This window comes from Gymnoscopelus braueri, assembly GCF_963280865.1.
Source record: "Gymnoscopelus braueri genome assembly, chromosome: 14".
NCBI lineage: Eukaryota > Metazoa > Chordata > Actinopteri > Myctophiformes > Myctophidae > Gymnoscopelus > Gymnoscopelus braueri.
In genome coordinates, this window is record NC_137619.1 from 21,990,882 (window position 1) to 22,013,196 (window position 22,315).

At 43.3% G+C, this 22,315-nt stretch overlaps 1 protein-coding gene across 1 annotated transcript; it reads left to right on the forward strand.

Annotated features, from left to right (window-relative positions):
- The first annotated feature begins 363 nt into the window (after positions 1-363).
- LOC308100260 (uncharacterized protein) lies at positions 364-9,068 on the forward strand. Its single transcript, XM_080449232.1, has 6 exons — positions 364-646; positions 2,149-2,268; positions 3,810-3,874; positions 4,082-4,191; positions 5,143-6,395; positions 7,980-9,068. The coding sequence occupies exons 1-6, from the start codon at positions 526-528 to the stop codon at positions 8,090-8,092; spliced, it is 1,782 nt and encodes a 593-aa protein (XP_080305358.1). The 5' UTR covers positions 364-525; the 3' UTR covers positions 8,093-9,068.
- The last annotated feature ends 13,247 nt before the right edge of the window (positions 9,069-22,315 follow it).

The window sequence follows — 22,315 nt, forward strand, 5'->3', positions numbered from 1 at the left end:
TCAGAGTGCAATACACCTCCCAACCGATAGGGTCGCGTAGTTGAAAGGTAAAGGCAAAGATACGGAGAAAGTGGCCACCGATCGGATTTCAATGCTTTTTATTGAACAATACGGAATCTACGGGTACTTCTGAGGGGTCGTACATAATTGTAACATCCGTGGCCATAGGGTAAGCACTTTATATTTGAAATCTGAACGTTTATGTAGATGTACGGGCCAAAAAGGGAGAAAGTGCAAACACTATGTTGAAGTTCATCCAAGACTGTCATGAAAGTCATGTATCGGGGCTATAGTTTGTCCTAGCCGGGCACCCGTCCTATAGTGTGATGACGTCGTGAGCCAGTATGGCACCCTGCACTCCGTGAATGAATGGAAAACAACAAGCCATTTCCAATAAGCAAAAACTATCGAATCCTTCATGTAACACTACAGCCTTATTGTTTTTAAGTTGCCGATTATGAACCTAGTTCTCCAGCAAATAATGTGCACTAGACTGGATCACATTGGGCGCTTTTGTGGTACAATATGTCAGACTCTGGAGGAATGCGTGGTGCTCGCAGTTGCAACGATCCAACTGCAAACAAACTGAAGTCCCCCAAATGTGAACAAACGCACAATCACAACCAACAGTCATGCATCAATCAAGGTAAGACAGTGTTTCTGCCAAAATAACGTTAAATACATGGGTGCAGTGGTGTAAAGTAACTAAGTACATAAGTACTGTACTTAAAAACACATTTGAGGAATTTTACTGGATTATTCAGCACTTTTACTTCTACTCCACTACATCTCAAAGGCAAATATTGTACTTTTTACGCCACTACAATTATTTGAAAACTGAAAAAGTTACTTTGTAGATTTGTATTATTATTACAAAACATACATTAACCACTGTATCCCTGTACTTCGAATATTTGAAAATAGCAGATCTACAAGCTCACAATGTTGTGAGCTTGTAGATCTGCTATTTTCAAAAGTTTTTTGATACATGTTGAACACTTGTGAAATAGGACATTCTGCATAATGAGTACTTTTACTTTTGGAACTTTAAGTACATTGTGATGCCAATACGTTTGTACTTTTACTCAAGTACATTTTCAATACCACACTTTTACTTGTAACAGGGTATTTCTGCATTGCAGTATTGATACTTTTACTTACCTTGTGATCAAGGTTGTTGAATTCTGAAGAACATTTTATCACCTGAAGTTCAACTAAACAATAAAGCTCAGCAATAAGCAATAATTAAGACAAATGCACAGAATGGAGGTCAGAAGACTCCTGTTGTGTTGTGTTCTTTGACCAATCTGAAACTGAACTTATCTATCACACTCACAATACATCATTGTTTGTTTGTCATGCTCAGGTTTCAGTAGTGCTTGAGAAAAATATCTGCACACCGTCTTAATAAGCTCCCAAAACTTTTATTAGAGACGACACAACGTTTCGACCTAAATAAGGTCTTCATCAGGTGACATAAAAAGGACATAATGTGGCGGTTGTTAATATAGAATGAAGTGGGCAGAGCTCACATCAACTATAAGAATAGGAGACACCTGGGGCATGGTAATCATAAATGTCCAATTATCAATAAAAACTTTATAGGTTTGACTCAAACTACAACTCATGCTCTCATCAGGTGTCTACGGACAATATAATCTAATGCACAAACATCAATATCAGGTTTCAGTAGTGGACAAAGTACTACCCCAGTAATGGTCAAATATCACTAAATTACTCAAGTAAAAGTTCCTCTGTAAAATCTTTCCAAAGTACATTTTCTTATAAAAAATATCAACAATAGTGTAAATGCCATGGCAGAGATAGCAAGTTTGCATTGTGAGTGTTGTGAGCATTTAGACCTGCTGTTTTCACTGTATTTGAAATAGGGCTTAACTGGTCATTGGTTAATTCATAATGTAGTTTTTCCCTTCCAAGAAATTAGTGACATCAAAAGTGCAATATTGCTCTTTAGTTTGAAATATAGTGGAGTGAAAGTCATAGCAGATCTACAAGCTCATAGTGCGGCACTCTGTGCCGCGCTATGAGCTTGTATATCAGGTATCCAAACATAAAAAAAAAGAAAAGTACCTAAGTACAGTACTACTCAAGAAGTAAATGTACTCTATTACTGTCCACCACTGTCAGGTTTAAAGACCCCCACGCACAAGACGTACAACTGGTCCACTGGCTGGAGCAATGGGGATTCTCCAGGCAATGGAGAAGTTTCTCAAGACATCATCTGGGATTCTACATCACCCAATCCAAGTAAGACTGCTATTAAATACCATTGATGACTGGAGTTATTGTTATTGCCATCTTGTGTTCTGATTTATTATTTTAATGAATGTATTTTTTCATACAGTATTATTAATTAATTGTCTCCGCCAGGCCGAAAGGCATGGCGAGAGAGTATGTTTTGCCCCCTGTCCGTCCGTGTGTCCGTCCGTCCGTGTGTCATTCTGTCTGTGTACAGCTAATCTCCGGCACCGTTGGCTTGCTCGCAGTGAAACTGTGCACACACACTCCCTGGATGCCACAGATGAACCTCTGCCCAAATGTTTTCACATGGGTCTTTTATAGCGCCACCAGGAGGCCGATTTGTGCAAAACATATTTTTTGACAGTACTCCTACAGATTTTGTCCCAAAATCCCGCAAATCGGTACACAGTATCTCTATAGTCATTAAATGAAATAAGTCATTCAGATTTTTCATATTCCATCCTGATTGGCTAAAAATGGCTTCCAAAGTTTGCAGGAGATGTCCGTTTTGAACAAAATGCCTCAAATCATGAACACAGCATGCAATTACCTTCTTTTTTTTTACCATTTTGCACGTACATTTCCACTATGCCGAGGAAGAAATGCCAATTGAAAAAATTCAAATCAGCCTCATGGTGGCGCTATAACAGGCCGATTCGTGTTTTTACCTATAACTGCACCGATCTGTGTAAAACTTTGTAAGCGCACTCCCTAGAGGTCAAGGAAAAACCCTTGGCCTGCATTTTTCCCATCTGCCTTTTATAGCGCCACCAGGAGGCAGACTTATGTAAACAAAAAAATTTTATATTACTCCTTCCGATTTTATCCACATTTCACGCAAATCGGTACACATGATCTCTATAGTCATGTGATCAAGACGGATGTGTTTGATTTTTCATATTCCATCCTGATTGGCTAAGATTTACATCTAAAGTTTGCAGTAGTGGCTTGTTTTGAACAAAATGCCGCAAATCATGAACGCAGCATCCGATTGCGGTCAAACTTTGCACGCACATTCACACTATGTTGAGGAGCAAATGCCACCCTTTTAACATTGGCCTGTTATAGCGCCACCAGCAGGTCTAATTTAGGAAAACAATTGTTTTGAACAAAATGCCTCAAATCATGAATGCAGTGTCCGATTGTCGTGCAAGGCCTAAGATGAAATGGCTACCTTTTCTCATTGGCCTATTATAGCGCCACCAGGAGGCCACAATAACCTACCTGACCTGGCGGAGACCTGTGCTCCGAGGAGCACTTTTTCTAGTTATAATTTGTTTTTATCTTGTGTATATTGTATTGCTGATGTTGCACATCATGTGGAACATGTCACACTAACATTTCACTGCTTGTACCTGTATGAGTGAGTGACAAATGAAACCCTCTTGATTCTTGCACACACAGAGGCAGCATAACGTGATCTTCCTTTCTTTTTACTTATTTTTACCTTCCTCCTTGACATCCTGACATTTTCCCTTGAACCATAGAGCATAGTTTGTTTGACATCTCAATTTAAACTTTCCAATTGTTTTGTTGATTGTTTTCAGGGAACGGGCCCAGAGACAATAGAGTGATAGAAATATCAGATATTGTCAATCGCATTGCGCCAAAGGTCAGTAATTACACCTTCACTGAATCAGAGCACCAAAAATACAAAATAATGTACAATCAATCTTATTCCACTCACTTCTGGTTGATACATTTATCCATTCGTAACTCTAAGATGATAATGTATCCATTTGTAACTGCAAGAGTGAACAAATGCAGCCAAATTAAATGAACACTGAGGACTCTTGTGTGTGGTGTCTGTCTACCACAGAGCGGAAAACCAGTGGGCCCTGTGTCTCCCTGGCGACAGTGGATGAGTGACAGCGCTATGATGTGCACACCAGAAGATCCCCAAACCCGAGTCAGGAAGAAGTCCATCAGGTGAGTAAAGTGTTTGATGAGGATCAAGATTCTCTTCTTAATTTACCTTTCCTTTTCCTGTTAGGAATGTGTACTCAAGAGAAACAAACTGGTCCCACCAACCTACTCTTGCAAGAATTTGAATGTGGCATTCTCATCATACGACGCAATCGACCACCAAAGCATCGACCGCCAGAAATGTTAACTGCTTATATGAAATTGTTAACATTATGTGTAAATACACAGAACATTTAGAAATGTAACAAATGCATTTGCAAGTCTGCCAAACGAAAGTTTAACATGACATGATACATTGAAAAAATGTACTTGATGTTCAGCTTTGGTAGAACCTTGGGTTGCATAGATCATCTTTATCAGTTGTTACTTCGCTCCATCAGTGAGGTAGTTTTTTCTCTCAATTCACTCATTGCATGGTGAAACAGACCTCAAAATCACACATTTAGTACATAAAATAAATGCAAACAAAACAGATTATGACAATATTAAGAAATAAGGCTGTTATGTCTTAAAGTGTGATTTTTGATACCTAGTTTGCCTCTCAATGAGTGAGTGGGGAGAAAGAACTGTGTTGGGTTAGATTATTTTTGCGTTACCAACGATTAAAACCCCTCTGCGAGGAAGTTTGATAAACATAAAATCACGAGTGCAGCTGCAGGACCACATTGGAAACAAGTGTTTCATTACACTTTAATATGTGATCCTGTGTTTAAGTTATATTTTGAAGGATTTTACTTTACTTATATCTTTTACCCAAATCAAAAGCAAGCCTGCCGGAGTGACCACTAGTGTTGTCGAGGTGGAGCTGTGCTGGGCTTCTGACACGTTAGGTTACTCCGTTACCCAAAACTGCACTTACATTCTAATATCAAATAGATTGCATGATATTCACTTTTGACGAGGTGATGCTGTGTTCCGGATCACAGCCCTAATCTTTCTCTCAACTCGCTACAGGCAAAGCAATGCAGAGGACCTCCAGAAACTGGCCAGGAAGTTTGACGACGATCTCCGTGAACACGAGGAGACCCCTCTGAGAACAACCTCGACCAAGATGGCTCCCCAGAGTGACGCAGGGGTCCAGGAATCATTCCGCACCATGTGGGACGGAATGGTTCCTGCACCCCTGGAGGTGGAGCTCCATGCTCTGTTCGACTGTTCCACTCAGCGAATCAGCGGGGGGCTCAGCAGTCAGGGCTCCTCCGTCTCCACTCGCTCGCAGGAAAAAGAGGGTTGTCCCGGGGGTCAGGCCACCTCCGCGGCCAATGGCGTGCCACCTCAACAAACCAAACTGATGTCGGCGGGTTCGAGCAGTCAGCAGTACAAAAGCCCTCATGCAGTGGGGGCCAATCCTACCAAGGGTGAAAGGTCATCAGATGTAGGTGTGGCTAAATGCGACAACTTAGACGACGACTGGGACAACGACGACCTGCTCCTTGATTCTTTTGAGCTGGCCATGAACCAGCATTCTGAGCCTCCAAGGTTCTCTGTGCCGAGTCCCACATCTAGTATGAGACCATCCACCAATCAACAGCCCTCTGATTGTAAGCCTCATACAAACGGCAGCTCTGCCTGTCACGTGCCCCGTCTGCCCCCTCAGCCAAACAGCAGGAGCCTGCAGGAGCTGTGTCCCAAACCAAAGACAAGTAATCGAAGCAGTTTCAAGCTAGAGTCCAATCCTCTCTTCCAGCCCTACAGTTTAGCCTCTGATTTAGATAAGGACACAACGTGGGACAACTTGGATGATGACATGCTGTACCAGGTGTGCGAAAACGCGGAGAAGATCTCCAGCACCCAGCTAGAGCAAACAAGATCCACCAACTGCCAAGGAAAACAAGGAAACACAAAAGACTGCCAACAGAATGTAACCACGCCTTTGGCGATAAAGACAAGGTCTATAAATGGCGCCAACGTTAAAAGACAATTATCATGCACCTTCGTTCGTTCTAACTCAATGCCTGTAGCTACAAACTACCAGGGGTGGAATGCTCCCTTCCAAGGTGCTAAAGCCCCCCAGTCAGTGATGTCTCATAGCCACCCGGGGACCCTTGAGGGGCTTGGTACGTTCAGCCACCTCAAGGATTCCTCCGGAACATTCCAAGCAAGCATGGCTATCCAGCCCCGCACAGTAACAGCCAGGCCCACACAAAACTCCAGCCATTCATCATTCAAGAGGACTCTGTCTGACTCAGGAGTCTTAAGCAACAAAGGTAAGCTTTGTGCATGTCATCTTTGCATCTGGCCCCTCTGGCACACGTGTCTCAATGAGGCAGTCCTCATTAAACACATTATCCAAATTTGGATGTTTACTTATAAAGTTATCCACTTTGCAGTGGAACTTGAGCCACACTGGTTTGTTAGAGAGACGGCCATTAGGGCAATTGTTTATGAGAGGGGTCGCGCTGGTAGGTTACCAGATATTAGAGCCAAACCGATGCCAGATTGTTGGGTCCTAGACCACTGATTACCGATATTTTGTCAGAAAATGACACATTTTCTAATCAATTTGAAAAACGTATATTTTATTAACGACTTTCAACCTGCCATCCGTAATTTGAAAAAACATTTCAAACCATTTCTAGCTTCAAGCTTTCCAAAACTTTCAAAAATAGCAGATTTACAAGCTCACAACACGTCACATTGTGAGATTGTACATTGACGACTATTTTGAGACCTGTGTTGCAAATAAAGCAAAACACGACTTTAAAAGAGGTCTTAATGCAATTCTGAACAGCAATGGGAAATTTCACAAATGGGGGAAGGTGCATTTGATAGGCTTAAGTAAAGTTAGGCTAATGTTTTAGAGACAGTGGGAGAGCTATCCTTAGATTCCATGGTTCAGTGCATCAGTCAGAGAGCCCCCAGGTGGCTGAAGTTCTCCAAGCTGATTCAGAGTTTTGTACAGGTGGAGAAGCATATCTGATAAGCAAAGTCTGGGACATTTACAGAATAAATAGCCTAGGGTTGCGTTTAAAAAAAAACATTGCTGTCTACAGTGTCTAGTCTAATTATAGTCATCATGAGTTTTAGTAACTATAGTTGCTGTGGGTTATAGTAGCCGTGAGTTCCTTTGAAAGAAACATCATTAGCAGTTTCTAAAAACTGTTCAATCTTGCTTTAACACAAACCATAGTAAATTCCTTGTTAGATCTTCCAGACTGTACCATCACTACAGGAGCCATTGACTTGAGTAGGTCACTATTTGTGGTGTAACAGCAGCATATGCGTTCATTTAACAGTGGAAACATTTACACCAGAGTTTCTTTCTTTGTTGCTCACTCAACAGCCACCATTGTTAGGTTGGCTCATCCAAAATTGGCATTTAATAGAATTCACATGGTTGTTCTGTGATCATAGACCAATCAATCAATATACTGTATAGCTGTGCATGAAAAGCTCCCTCCCGTTGCTAGAAACCACTCAAATGCCATCAAAAGTCAAAACGCGGACCCACCTCATTGACAGTGGACATTGCTTTTAGTTTCATCCATTCACACACCCTTTAACATCCAGACGATCTTTTTTTTTTTTTGCAGCGCCAACATGCATGAGCCAGAGAATCTGCCTACTCCCCGTAAAATTCTCCCTGGCTATCAATTGCTTTTTTTAATGCTTTTTTCTTATTTTAGGAGTGACATATTTTACATTAAAGTGAATCAAACCGTCTGAGATCATAGGAATGACAAATGAGTTCTGTTTTAGGAAAAAAAATTCCGCTGAACCCTTGTGGTTTCTTCAAAACGTCTTCTTTGTAACCGCTCACACGCTTTTTCCTCTTTGCATCGCTTTTCCAGTCCTTGTCACCAATCAGACGACAGCAAAGTGCTCTGCGGCCGAGATCGAGAGGAAGAAACGGGAGGCGCTAGCCAGGAGAAGACAGCGAACGCAGATGTCCCAAAAACTATGAGATGTCTCCGTCCTTGCTGCAGGGCATTGTTATAGTCCTGCACATCAGGACTATAACACACTTTAGATTATGAATGTAAGATTACGCACCATTCAACCTTAACCAGTAAATAAGCAAAGAAAACTGCTAATATAGCATGCACAGGGCCTATAGCAGCACCTCCTGAAGGAAGGCTGTTAATACTAATGGGTTCAGTATTAGATTACTGGGTGGAGTGGAAGGTTTGACAGACACACTTTTGTACTGTAAAGTCCCAGCGTCCACTGAAGACAAGCGCTCGCTTGTTCCACGAGCTGTGCCACTTCCTCGCTGCTATTGTCGAAATGTGAAGAGGAAGTTTTGTGTGCAGCTAATATGTGGATTTTTAATTTTGAGTATTGATGCACTACAAGGTTGAGTTTTAAAAACATTCCATTCGGAAGCAAACCATTGAGACAGTTTTTCCATTTGTCTTCTAGTGCTATTTACAGTCGCTGTATACTTTTGGATTTAAATGAAAGTGTTTCTTGTAAGTCAATAGCTTCATTTCATGAAGAATCAGTCCATCGAATAGTCTATCAGGGTTTACAATACAGTGTATGCCATGGCGGATGTCAGTGGGATAGTTTTCTTTCTTTATCTGCTTAAGTATAAATGAACGCTTCTAGACACTTGACAGTGACTGCTGTACTTAATGTTTTGAAGTTTGAGCACAATGAATGATGTGGCTTTAATTTCACACTGGGGTGTAATCGTTTCAGTGTGATGGTTTGATTGAAAGTGGATCAAGGGTGATAAACGATGTGGATCATTCGTTTGGGGCCAAATTACAAATGCAGTAGAAGAGAATACTGTAGCCTGCATCTGATTTTGTAGTTTGTTTATGGTGGCTTATTCGTTTCATGCTGTATTACATCTTATTTGTTATTCTATTTATGTTGTCATTTTGTATTAGTTTTTTCTCTAAATCAGAACCAAGTGATACAACGGACTGTTACAGACCGTCCTACTGTAGTAACAATCCTATGCACACGCTATGTTATGTGTTCGATGACTTTGGTATCATAATATTGGTCCAACAGCAATAAAAAAAACTATTTTTTGAAAAATCATCATGTTTTGTATTGTATTTTCAGCAATAGCAATATATAGGAAATCAACTGTTATACGTAATATATATACACCAAAAATGGCAATGCAACTCATTGTGAGCTTGTAGATCTGATATTACACCATTGTACGACTAAGTGTACTGGAAATCAGGCTTTAATCTGGCACAGTCTGGTACAGAACAGCACACTGACCAAGACAAATGATCAGTAAGTTCATGATCAGTAGATTTAAAGCTTATATTACGCAAACAAATAAATACAAATGATCATTTTGAAATGCTCATTAAATTAATTTCAATATATCAAAATAACATTTAACTGTAATACAATGAACAAGTAAATATAAATACACACATGAACTGAACCTCATTTTATTCAACCATTTAATCCCTGTTCAAAATATTTCAAAAATGTATATAAATAAATATAATATATTTTTTGAACACACATTGACTGCATAATTGCCAAACGAAAAAGTAAAACGAGAGATTTCTTTTCTCTCTGTTACACTGTATTTGGTGTCAAGCACCTGGTGAGGATTTTCGATGCGCGCACACAGCTTCCTTGCTCCATTTATTGCAGCCCATTATCCTAACCTCTGTGCATTGTAAGACTGCTGACAGCCAGATATGATGAAGTAGATATGATGGCCCATTTCACAAGCTACTCAAATCTCCCTTTTCAACAGCTGCAATCTGAAAGCTTGTCCCGCATTGTGCATGTGTAATATCTCCTGTGTGGAGCGTATTATTGTTATTATTAGAAATGAGGGCTTATTTTAATATTGGAGGGATAATTTTATCCCCTGCCCCCCTAACCCACCCTTTTATCACCCTACTCACCTGGTGTAATTGTAAGGGAGCGTGGTACAATGTTTGTCTTTGTATTCCCAGGAGAATTCCCCAGTGTTCCTCCCTCACCCCGGCTGCCCCAGCCATTACATGCCTCTGAGAGTGGAGTTCCCAGGTGTGTTTGTGTATGAGGGTGGATGGAAGTGTGTGTGTGTGTGTGTGTGTGCGTGTGTGCGTGCGTGTGTGTGCGTGTGTGTGTGTGTGTGTGTGTGTGTGTGTGTGTGTGTGTGTGTGTGTGTGTGTGTGTGTGTGTGTGTGTGTGTGTGTGTGTGTGTGTGTGTGTGTGTGTGTGTGTGTGTGTGTGTGTGTGTGTGTGTGTGTGTGTGTGTGTGTGTGCGCGCGTGTGTGTGTGTGAGAGTGAGTGAGTGAGAGAAAGAGAGATGTGCAGGTATGGGTGAGAAATTGAGGGTGGTTGTGTGTGTGTGTGTGTGTGTGTCTGAAGCTGTATACTACACATGTACTACTACATAAGCCTGAAGGTAAAAGGTACCGTGCCCACCTACCCCCTCTTCCCTTTCACTCTCACACACACACACACACACACACACACACACACACACACACACACACACACACACACCCCACACCAGTCAGTCCAACACAAATCACAATTTGGCATGAGCACAAAGGGCCCCCATTCCGTTTTTATGAGCATGATTATGGCTCTGATGACTAGCTTTTTACCTTCAACTATCAGATGAAACCTGTGCAGGGCCAACAGGTGTTGAGCAGGTACAATATCGCACTCGCTGATGGATCCCCCTGCAATATGGCCGCCAAGAGCCCGCTCTGCAGAGTTTCGTCAAGACAGTTTCAACTCTCGGCCCGCCATGGCGTAGTAACACAGAGCAATTTCTCGATTATTGACCGGGGAGGGAGGGGGGTCGGAGGGAAGGGGGTAGTGGAGAGCCACAACGTTCTCTTTGTGGACTTGAGGGTGATTTATGACTGTTAGTCAGGCGTGAGGCAGTAATAGCCCTGGCGGCCATTATGTTGCCATGGCACCTGTTTAAGCTGTCTGTTCTTATGTGAATGTTTTCGTTTTTCGGCGGAAGAGGAGCAGAGGTCCGTGGGCTTGAAACTGATGCATGCAGACGTTAATTGAAGCCGGAGAGCGCTCTGGAGTGGTATGGCAGCGATTTAGAGGAAGAGAGGGGGATTCGACTGTGGTCAGAGCTGTGTCAGATGCAGAGATGGATACTGTAATTAGAAAAAAGTTTGTTAAAAAAAAAGAATTGCGTGGGATCTTTCTGTCAGAGTTCCCTCGTTCACCAAGTACAATGACTCTGCACAAATTCTTCTTGGTGTTTATGGAGACATAGGGCCAAATTGAACTATCGCAATACACATGACATGCTATAACGTCAGCACCTGACGTACCGTGCAAAAGGGTCATGTGTCAAGACGTGCACAAGATCAAATAAATCTATCCATCCATTCATGGGAATATTCTGTAGACAGAGGGTACTTATTTAAATAATGTCTACAACTTCTTTAGTTATTTACCCGCTAAACAGAGCCTAATACTCATCCGGACAGCCCAGGCGACACCATAAGAGTCATGTTCAACTCCTGCAGCAACTTCAACACATCCCACCACACCGGCTAAGATGAGAAGCTCTCTGTGATGCAGGTGGACCATTCCTCTGTGGCCTGGATCACGGGTTACCTCACTGCAGAACACAGGATACATCAAACTGCAGGGGTGCCTGTCAGTGAGCAGCACCGGCGCACCCCAAGGTATCGTGCTGTCTCTGACTCACGGTTCAACCCGGGAACGCGTCGACCACAGAAGCTGTCGGATAACACTGTGCCAATGTCAGCTGCATCACGCAAGGACAACTTGGATGAACGTGGTGTCTCATGGAGAGCTTTGTTGAGTGGAGTGACAACAACAACAACAACAACCTTCAGCTTAACATACTTTAGGCAAGACCAAGGAGCTGGAGGTTAATTACCACCGCCGGAGCAAAAAGAGACCCCCAGCTCCCATCACCAACAGGGAGATGGTGGAGAAACTACAAGTTCCTAGGAGTACACATAGACAACAAGCTGAACTGGACCAACAACACAGAGGTGGAGTCCTTGAGGGGAGAGCCAAATGATTGATAGTTAGGAACCAAATGGACCCTTTATGTGTCTGTAACTCTGAGAGAGAGACCCTTATTATGTCTGTAACTCTGAGAGCGTACAAATGGAACCAAAATGGGTCCATTTGTATGCTTTCAGTGTTAGATTAACACTGATGATACTACAGTGCAGATTGAGGTCCCAGAGATCAAATTGGTATCAAATGGGGATCCGTGGCCTGATACATATCAAACTGGGAAGGGAACGAAGACTGAACAGTCCACATCCACACAGTGTCCTTCGGTCAAGTTGGGTAAACTGAGCCTCTGTCACTGTTATGGAACCTCCCCAGCAATGTATTTTTTGCCAATGTCTGTTTCAATAAATGAAACTACTGTAAGGGGAATGGACTCTCATTTCAAACATGACCAATTGTATCTCTACTGTCACATACCACAAAAACAGAACAGAATCTGGCAACACTGTACATCATCTTTAGAAAGAACCTCAGGAAGCTGTTTCCTCCTTAACCAAACAACAGAGCAGGCCAGTGGAGATAACATCTCTGATAGCTTTCCCATGCCGCTGAAAGCCTGAGCATTGTTTTCATAGTGCGGACGCTCGCACATTGCCTCCCAATGACTAATATACAGTGGTGGAACAAGCACTCAGATTTTGAACTTAAAGAGGCAGTGCCACAGGCTTATTACCCCTAGATAATGATCATCGGGTATTGTTGTTATATTTGCCGCTGCTGTTGGTTGGGGTGTGTGTGTGTGTGTGTGTGTGTGTGTGTGTGTGTGTGTGTGTGTGTGTGTGTGTGAGTGTGTGAGTGTGTGAGTGTGTGAGTGTGTGAGTGAGTGAGTGAGTGAGTGAGTGAGTGTGTGTGTGTGTGTCAAACATTTTGTTAAACTGGGTATGACAAGCGAACGGGAGGTCAAATTAAAAAAAAAAAAAAATTCACGGAAGCACAGTGAAACCCTCCGTGATTAGCAACCTTCAGGGGATCGATCATACTGGAGATAAATATTCTGTGGTTCTTGAAAGATTAGCCAGAATGCTTAAAAATGCTGGCAGAAGCTACAGCCTGTTTAGTCAATACCCCTGGCAGTGAATGTGTCCAAATCTGTGTAATCCAAATCTACAAAGTAACTATAGTAACAAAGCCTCTGAGGTGTAGTTAAGAACAAGTATAAAATACAAAAAATTACATACTTAAATCCTCTATAAAATTGGCTAATGGGAGGGCGGGCCAGCCAGCCGGCAGGCGGACCACGGCCAGACATAACCATAAACAAACCCGATACATCCATATAGGCAGGACAACGGCCACGTCACTCTGACTCAGACATAACCATAAACAAACCCAATACGCCCAGTCGCCCATATAGCCTACAGGCAGGACCACGGCCACATCACTCTGACCCTCACATAACCATAATCAAACCCATCATCATCATTATCATCATAACCTTTACAGCAATAATGTCCAGAGCCGCCGATCCGAACGATATGTCCATATATGGATCTCCAGTTGGCCAGAACCGCCGATCCAACCGATATGCCCATATGGGCATGCCAATATTTGGGCATATACTGATGACATCAGGGATCTCCATATATGGGAGTAAAGGACTGACAGATACAGAGATCTCCACAGGTAGACAGACAGATACAGAGATCCCCATATATGGGCGCAAAAGGGACACAGACATAGGCTTATAGGTGATGATGACAAAGCCCTCGACACTATGACTCAGACATATCGGTCGGATCGGTGGTGCAACATAGGTGTGAGGGCCACATAGCGGCCTGAACTCTAGATGTGAAGGACGCGTAGCGGCCCGAACCACTGGTAAGTAAAAGTAAAGTACCTCAAAATTGTACTTACGTACAGTTTTTGCGTGAATGTAGTTACTCTCCGCCACTGCTATACACCACTATACATCACAGCCGCTTTCTATTGGTCCTGTCTCTCTCTCTCTCTTTCTCTCTCTCTCTCTCTCTCTCTCTCTCTCTCTCTCTCTCTCAGACGCACACTCACACGCGCACACACACACACACACACACACACACACACACACACACACACACACACACACACACACACACACACACACACACACACACACACACACACACACACACTCTCATCCTCTCATCCTCTCTCACTTTCTCTCCTCTGACTATTACCGCGTTGCATTCTCCAAACTTGGTCACTCCCTTTCTCTCTGTCTCTTGGTGTTTCTGTGATTCTTTTTTTCTTTCTCACACACACCTCGTGCTCTCTCTTTCTCACACACACGCACGCACGTGCACACGCAATAAGTCTGGGGAAGGATGGGAGCAGGCGAGCAGAGCAGAAACCTGTCAGCGTTGTAAATGACCTGTGGAGAGTTTCACGGTGCGTGTCATGAGGCAGCCTCAGATTTGTTTCAACAGCGCTTTACCTGAGCGGGCCTTCCATTCACGGGCCCCCAGGTATGACGGACGGCCCCCACTGGGGTTTGGGGCTGGGGGAGGGGTGGGGCGGAGTGGGTGGGGTGGGACGGACAGTAAATGCTGCATTCCCCTGCTCCCTACATGCATGCATGCACACACACAACAGAGCAGTACCAACACCAAAATACACACACACACACGTACGTGCGCGCTCGCACACACAGACACACACAGCACACACACACACACACACACACACACACACACACACACACACACACACACACACACACACACACACACACACACACAGTCACACACACACGCCTCTCAGTGGAGGTGGAGAGCAGTGATGGAATGCCCTGATGTGAATGGATTTCAGGGTGTTTTGTAAGTGTAGTGCTGAGGAAATCTCACTGGAAATCACCTGTCAAAGCATAAATTTATTACAGACAGGGATTGCATGTACTGTACTTGTATTGTGTATTGTGTTTACCTATTTAATTCCAGCATGTTTCAGTGTCACCACTGCTTTTGTTTATCACCTTATTAATAGGTTTATCGGTTGAATATTATCCATTGGTGACTAAACCTGTCAACAGAGCAAAGTTTGTCATACAATGTATTGTTGGAGGATAGGTAAACAATGGATTTGATGTATTAAATAACAATGTAGTAAAAACATAATATTTTGCTGTCTCGTTTAAATCATCATATTCATCATAATTAAGTTTGTGTTCAACAGTATCTCTCAGACAGCTGTGGATAAACGATTCTGAAGAAATACCATCAATCAATTATCATACCAGGGCATCTGCGTGGCATAGAGGTAATTCACTCGCCCAGCTTGGTTTGCTCGAACCAACACAATTGGCAGTGTCAACAGTGGATGCTCAAATACATTTTCAGTGACATTTTCAGTTCATTTGGCGATGCTCTTAAAAAACAGTATAATGACATCAGGTTTCTAAATCACTAGCAACCAGTGGTCCGGACTGGAGTGTACAGCTGAATCCTCAGCACCCAGACTTGAAGTGTAATTTACACTCCATCAGAACTGGGTCACTTGATCACAACGCATCACATGTCGGCTAGCGACACAGTCGTACTATGGACTCCGTAGTATGGAGTACAATTTAGGCTTATGGGTGATTAGTAGTGAACAAATCTCCACCTAAACCTTGTGTTATTCTTATCATTGGCTTGTATTGGAGAGAACATTAAAATGATCTCTGATGTTGTGAAAGAGGGTCTGAGTGCCTCAATGAAAGCACAGCAATCATCTTCCCTCTTTAAAATTCCAGATCTTCACAATCACGCACTGTCTAACCACTGGCTGTGTTTGTCTTTTGCTCGCTATCTCTTCAGTTCCATTTCGTCAACATCGCAGCGTTGCCGTGCTCTATTAAGCGTGCTGATAAGAGAATCCACAGAACGTAAAAACTGTGTATTGAGAAGCGCACGCTGCCAACAAATGCCCCTGTTGCCACATTCCTATGGCCTATATCTGCCAACACCTTTGCGCTACAATGGCTTTGGCCCCTTTTTTTCCCCAGCCTGTAATAGGCGGCGTGGGCTGTAATGGTCTGTTGACAGGTTTAGGCTGAGGTAATTTCGTTGCTGGGCTTTACAGGGAGGTGCCAAATCTTCCCCTGAGGGGAGAAAGAGGGGAATGGCAGAAGCAACTAGCGGCTAGCTAGCTATAAGCGTTCCTCTCTGGCACTTTGTTATTAAGCAATTGTTGTCAGGAAAACTTTGGAGAACAAACAGCCCACAAGTCATCTTTATATCGGTGCGTCGTCTGATCATCTTCAAGGCCTTTGGAGCCAATTGCAGAGTTACTTTTTATTCTTTGTTGTAAGAATCTGTTTTGCAACAAAACCGCAACGGTGCCCTGGTCCTTAGCTTGGTGCTAAAATGTTAAGAGGTGCTAGCTCCTGTGAGTTGCGTGTTGTGAGTTAGAATGGCTCCTGCTGCTCGGAGGCACAGTTCATTATGTGCTGTAGGACTGCATAAAGAGGCCGTCTGAATGGAACTCCAGCTGTCTGCGCTTGGTGCTTTTACACACACACACACACACACACACACACACACACACACACACACACACACACACACACACACACACACACACACACACAATGCAAAAAAAAACAGTGTGAATGAAGGCACACATACAGTACACACACACACACACACACACACACACACACACACACACACACACACACACACACACACACACACACACACACAAGCACTCACACAGTCACACAAACACACATGCAGATACACACCATGGAAAATGCAAGCGAAGGCAGGTCTGGGAGGCCAATAGCCTGGGCCAGGGGTTCCTCACTGCAATGTGCAAAGCAGATCAAGAGCACACACACATACACACTCACGCACGCACACGCGCGCGAAGAAGCACCTGCCAGAGCTGACCACCTCCTGTGAGACTGCAGGTCCCAGGCCTCTGCAGCACCAAACCCATCCACCATGCACACACATGCTGTTATTACAATACTTATGAGGACATAAACATTTTAGGATTTTGTGTGCCATTTTTAACTCAAACCCTACAGACTTTGCGTACCAGTGTCTCACACCGAAGATAATACATATAAAATCTGGCATAATTCCAACCCCAATCCCTAAATCGAACCTAGAAATGTCTAATCCTAACCAAAATCAGAATACTTTTTTCCCTAATTGTAATCCAAACTTTTAACCATAAAATAAACATTTATCTTGTGAGGACCAGAAAAGTTTTCCTCTCATCTCAATGACCTTTTAGAGGTCAGATGTGCTGCCAGAGAGTCAGTGGACTGCTAATGATAGACTGTAAAATCCTTAGTGTTCATTTAACTCTGAGAGTGTACAAATTGTACCAAATTGACCCTATCTATCTATACAATTGGGAAACTGGCTGAAAGGGAGGGGAAAGGTAGGGGAAAGGTAGGGGAAACTGGCTGAAAGGGAGGGGAAACTGGCTGAAAGGGAAAAAAACTGCGCACTGCGCATGCCTATGTGTGGAGTGAAACCCAACACCACACGCAGCTGCTTTTGTCATGTCCCCACACAACACCGTAGGCATCTGGGTTGCCACGTTTGGGGTGACAAGCACACAGGTCAGTGTTGCCAGATGTGCGCCAGAAACAAGCAACCACCTTCATGAAAAAAAAATAACAGCCGATGGGGTCCGCGATGTTTCACGGGGGGTCCGCGGACCCCCTAGAAGTAAAATTATTTAAAAAATAATAAAAACTTTTTTGGGGGAAATATCTTCATGAAAAAAAAAAACTGCCGATGGGGTCCGCGATGTTTCACGGGGGTCTGCGATGTCTCGCGGGGGTCCCAAGACTCCCAGGGGGTCCGCGGACCCCCTGGGAGTAAAATTATTTAAAAAAATGTAAACACTTTTTTGGGGGACATTTCTTCATGAAAAACAAAAAACAGCCGATGGGGTCCGCGATGTGTCACGGGGGTCCGCGATGTTTCGTGGGGGTCCCCAAGACTCCCAGGGGTCGCGACCCCCTGGGAGTAAGATTATTTTATAAAATATAAAAACTTTTTTGGGGGAAATTTTTATCCCACGATTTTTGAACCCCAAAATAAGCGAGCCCTCGCTTATTTTTGCGCGGACGTAATTTGTTTGGCATTGTGGTGAATGTTGTGTGTGTTGCTGATGTTTGTTGTGTGCAGCTTAATGTCAGAGTGTTTGTGTTGGAGCGCCTCAGTGCGGCTGCAGAGTTCATGTGCAACATCTTGCATGTGTGGCTGTGGCTTTACAGTTTTCCTTCGCCGTGTCTGTAGGTCACGGCCTGGAGACCCCAGGGTCTCCAGGGACCCCTAAGGGGGGGGGGGGGGCCGAACCCTCTGGGTATTTTTTTTTTTTTTTTAATCCCATGATTTTGTACCCCCAAACGAAATTTTCTTTGGGGGGGTTAGGGGGGGGTACTAGAATTCTGCCCGCGTAGCGGGCAGAACTTCTAGTTTGTTACAAATGGATGCATTAGCACAGAGTACTTGTACTAGTGTAGTGTTCGCTCATCTGGCTCTCATTTGGAAGCAGTAGCTTCTACAGAACACAACAGCTTAGACAGGATGTTTCCTACATACACATTTTGACCAAGTTAGTTTTAGTGTCGTTTGAACTGAAATGACTTGGAAACTCACATAGCCTCAGTTGGAGAATGCCAAACCCTGAGCAAGAAAAAAAGAAAAAAGTTATTGGATCATTATTTGCTCTGTACGCATTTGCATGCACACACGTACACACTGATACAATGCATGCCAACACCCATAAATGCATGCACACACAAGCACAAAACAGCCTCATTCACACACAGTCACACAGACATGTACGTACACACACGCGCGAGCGCGCGCACACACACACACACACACACACACACACACACATACATGCAAGCAAGCGTGCACGCGCACACACACACATGGAGGGAGGTCTTAGACCTGGGACAGAGTTCAGTGTTTATTGCTGTTGGCTCAATGACAGTTGTTTCCTTAACTTCCTGCCTGTGATTAAATGTGGCAGATAGCAGAGGTGCAAAGTGGCTCATATGGAGATCAGATCAACAAATGACACACACACACACACACACACACACACACACACACACACACACACACACACACACACACACACACACACACACACACACACACTCAGTTATAATCTGATAATGATCCGTCATTATACTTGCTCATATACACTTTCTCTCCGTTATGCACACACACACGCGCGTGCATGCATGCACACGCGCACGAACATTACAGTATATGCCAAGTACAAAGCAAAGCAGAGGGTAGAGAGTACATCGCGCCTCAGTGTTAGCACTGCAGTGTTCTCCTCCTCAAAGGCAAATTGGGATTCCCCAGTCAAATTACAACATCCGTTTCCAAATGCAAATGCATCTTACCAAATCAACAAAGCAACTAAAGATGCAAATCAAGAGATCCTTGCCTCCCATTTAGCATCTGTTGGGATAGGAAAAAATTTTAGATTTTTTTCCCATCAAGAATTCACCTTTGCGTCAGCTCCTCTTGAGAGCAGGACGCAAATTTATACATACAGTCTTTGTTTGAAGGTTTGGATATGAACGTCTCAGGTGCTGCTGCGTGGGGAATCCATATTTCTTTTGTTGTCAACCATTATGTTTTGTTGTTAGTAAATTGCCACAGTTGCACTTTGTGGATATTGGTTAGGAAAAAACTGTGACATACTTGAGCCAGAATGGAGGGTTTTGTTAGGCAGCTCTATTGCACTCTGCCCCCAGAACAGAGAGAGTAATTTAAAAATGTTGAGGTGAGTAGGCCTAAGCTTCAAGCTTGCATTTCTTAGCTGCTAAGGGGTCTGCAATTGTGTGTGTGCGCACGTGTGTGCGTGTGTTTGTGTGTGTGGGTGTGTGTGTGTGGTTATGTGCGTGCGTGCACCCGCGTGCGTGCGTGTGTGTACGTGAACAATTACCATTACACTTTATGTTGGTAGTGTGAGGCTTGATTTATCGTCCATTTGTACCAACCCGTGACAAAGGTATAATTCATGGTTGGTAAAACGACACATACTCTATTATTATGTTGTCACTTTACTACTCTGTGTAATACACTGTTCAGAGTGCACTGAGAGAGGGGGTCTGTAAATTAGTGGTGGTTTCAGTACTTCTGCTTTATCAGGTAGCGGACAGAAGAGAATCATATAAAAATCGAGAATGAAGATGGCATGCAACAAAGGTCACCATGATCTTTGGGGACTAAACCCCAGGAAATCATGGGTGCATTGTGAGTGCTCCAGGACGCCACTGTGTATGGGTTGTTTATATGTTACTAATGTATGGTTTTGTTTTTGTGGTTTTCCGTCTACGTTATTCCCAGACAAAATATCTTGAAGAAAATAAATGAATACATTTTAAGGTTTAAGTAGCAGCAAGGCCTCCAGGGGCCGCTTCTAATTTTCAATATTACAACTAAAAGGAGCACTTTGTATATTTTCAATCTTATCTACCGCTATATACATCTGCAACAGGGATAATGTGAATTATCCTGCAGCACAGTTTGAGTTTTGTCTTTGCCAAATGTGTTTCTCTTCCCTATTATAGAAATCATGGTGGACAAAAAACTGCTAATTTAACCCTTTCAGACTCAGGATTTTGGCGTGCAATGCTGTGACATGTAGAGGTAAAGCTTGCAGAATCCCCTTTTAAATCTAAAGCGTTTAGGCACATGTGTCCACAATGAGAGTACAATTATGAAACTGACTTGCATCACAAAATTACAAGCATGGTTCTGTCATTTATGTCAGTTAATGTGAGGATCTATGCCACTGTGAATGAGTTTTCTCATTCTTAACACGTCAAAGTGGTTTACATTTACAATTAAGTGATTTTACAGAAGCTTTTATGAGTGACCTAGAATGATTTCAATACATTTCAACTTGGCTTGGATTTCCAGTCAAAATCTACTGAAGCTCATGGGAAGAATGCACACTGGTACATGTAGGCATGTACATGTTGGTAAGGCTCCATGTGATCAGGACAGCTCTCCGTTAACCCATTTAGACTGGGACCCTTTTTTGTTATATACCTTTAAATCCGGGAACCTCTTTTTGTAACATTAGCTATATAATAGTATATATAGTATATATATAATATATAATATTATATTATTATATATTATATATAATATATAATAGTATATATAACACTATATAATAATATAATGCAATAGCAACATATTTTTTTTTTCATAGTTTTTCAGAAAACTTAGGTCAGGATTTGGAAGGCGCCTTTGAATCGGCCTCAGGTCTAAATGGGTTAATAGTACACAGAAAGGATTCAACATTAGCGCAGTTTTGCTCACAGAGTATTCAACCTAAAAATCTGCTATTTACGGTGAGCGACACCGTCATGCAACAAAGTATAAATCAGGCTTAGTACTGACACTGTCCTTGCCAATTCAATTGCATGTCCAAATCGCCCCCCACGCCATTTTATGTCTATCAAGAGCCATGTGCCATGTCCCGTGCAGCACCTTGACACCACAAGGCCTGTCTCATGTAAACACTCACTCACACCTCACTAAAGGTTACCATGCAGCGTTTTTAATCTACATGTGAAATGGGCTCCCATACACCTCTTCACATGTCTAGTCAGCAATCTGTCTATATGGCTCAGAAAGCTGTACCTTATTGATTGAATGGGTTTCTGTCTGGTACACACACACGCACGCGCACACACACACACACACACACACACACACACACACACACACACACACACACACAGGGCGTGGGTGGGTGCATGCATACCCTGCACCCACGCACCCGCCCCCAACACCACACACGCACACACACACACACACACACACACACACACACACACACACACACACACACACACACACACACACACACACACACACACACACACACACACTGGTGACTTTGTTGTTAATGCAGGGAGGGAGGGAGGTGGGGGGGGGGGGGTTGTCAGGCCCGGTGTGATGGCCGAACATCAATCATCGGCTGTCAGCCTCGCCTTGTTTTTTTTTCCTCCCCCCTCGTTCTCTCTCTCTCTCTCTCTCTCTCTCTCTCTCTCTCTCTCTCTCTCTCTCTCTCTCTCTCTCTCTCTCTCTCTCTCATTTTGAATGGGCTAGATGTGCATAGAATGCAGCCAGACCGCATGGTTGCAACGCAGGGCCTGTTTGCAGGTGTTCTCATTCTAAGCTCCTCCTGTCGTAGCTCCAGG

Bases quoted from the DNA above. Each gene is read 5' to 3' on its own strand.
- LOC308100260 (XM_080449232.1), top strand. From the start codon at position 526: ATGTCAGACTCTGGAGGAATGCGTGGTGCTCGCAGTTGCAACGATCCA. The intron at 3,875-4,081 runs GTCAGTAATTAC...TGTCTACCACAG, and splicing joins TCAATCGCATTGCGCCAAAG to AGCGGAAAACCAGTGGGCCC. The intron at 4,192-5,142 runs GTGAGTAAAGTG...AACTCGCTACAG, and splicing joins GTCAGGAAGAAGTCCATCAG to GCAAAGCAATGCAGAGGACC.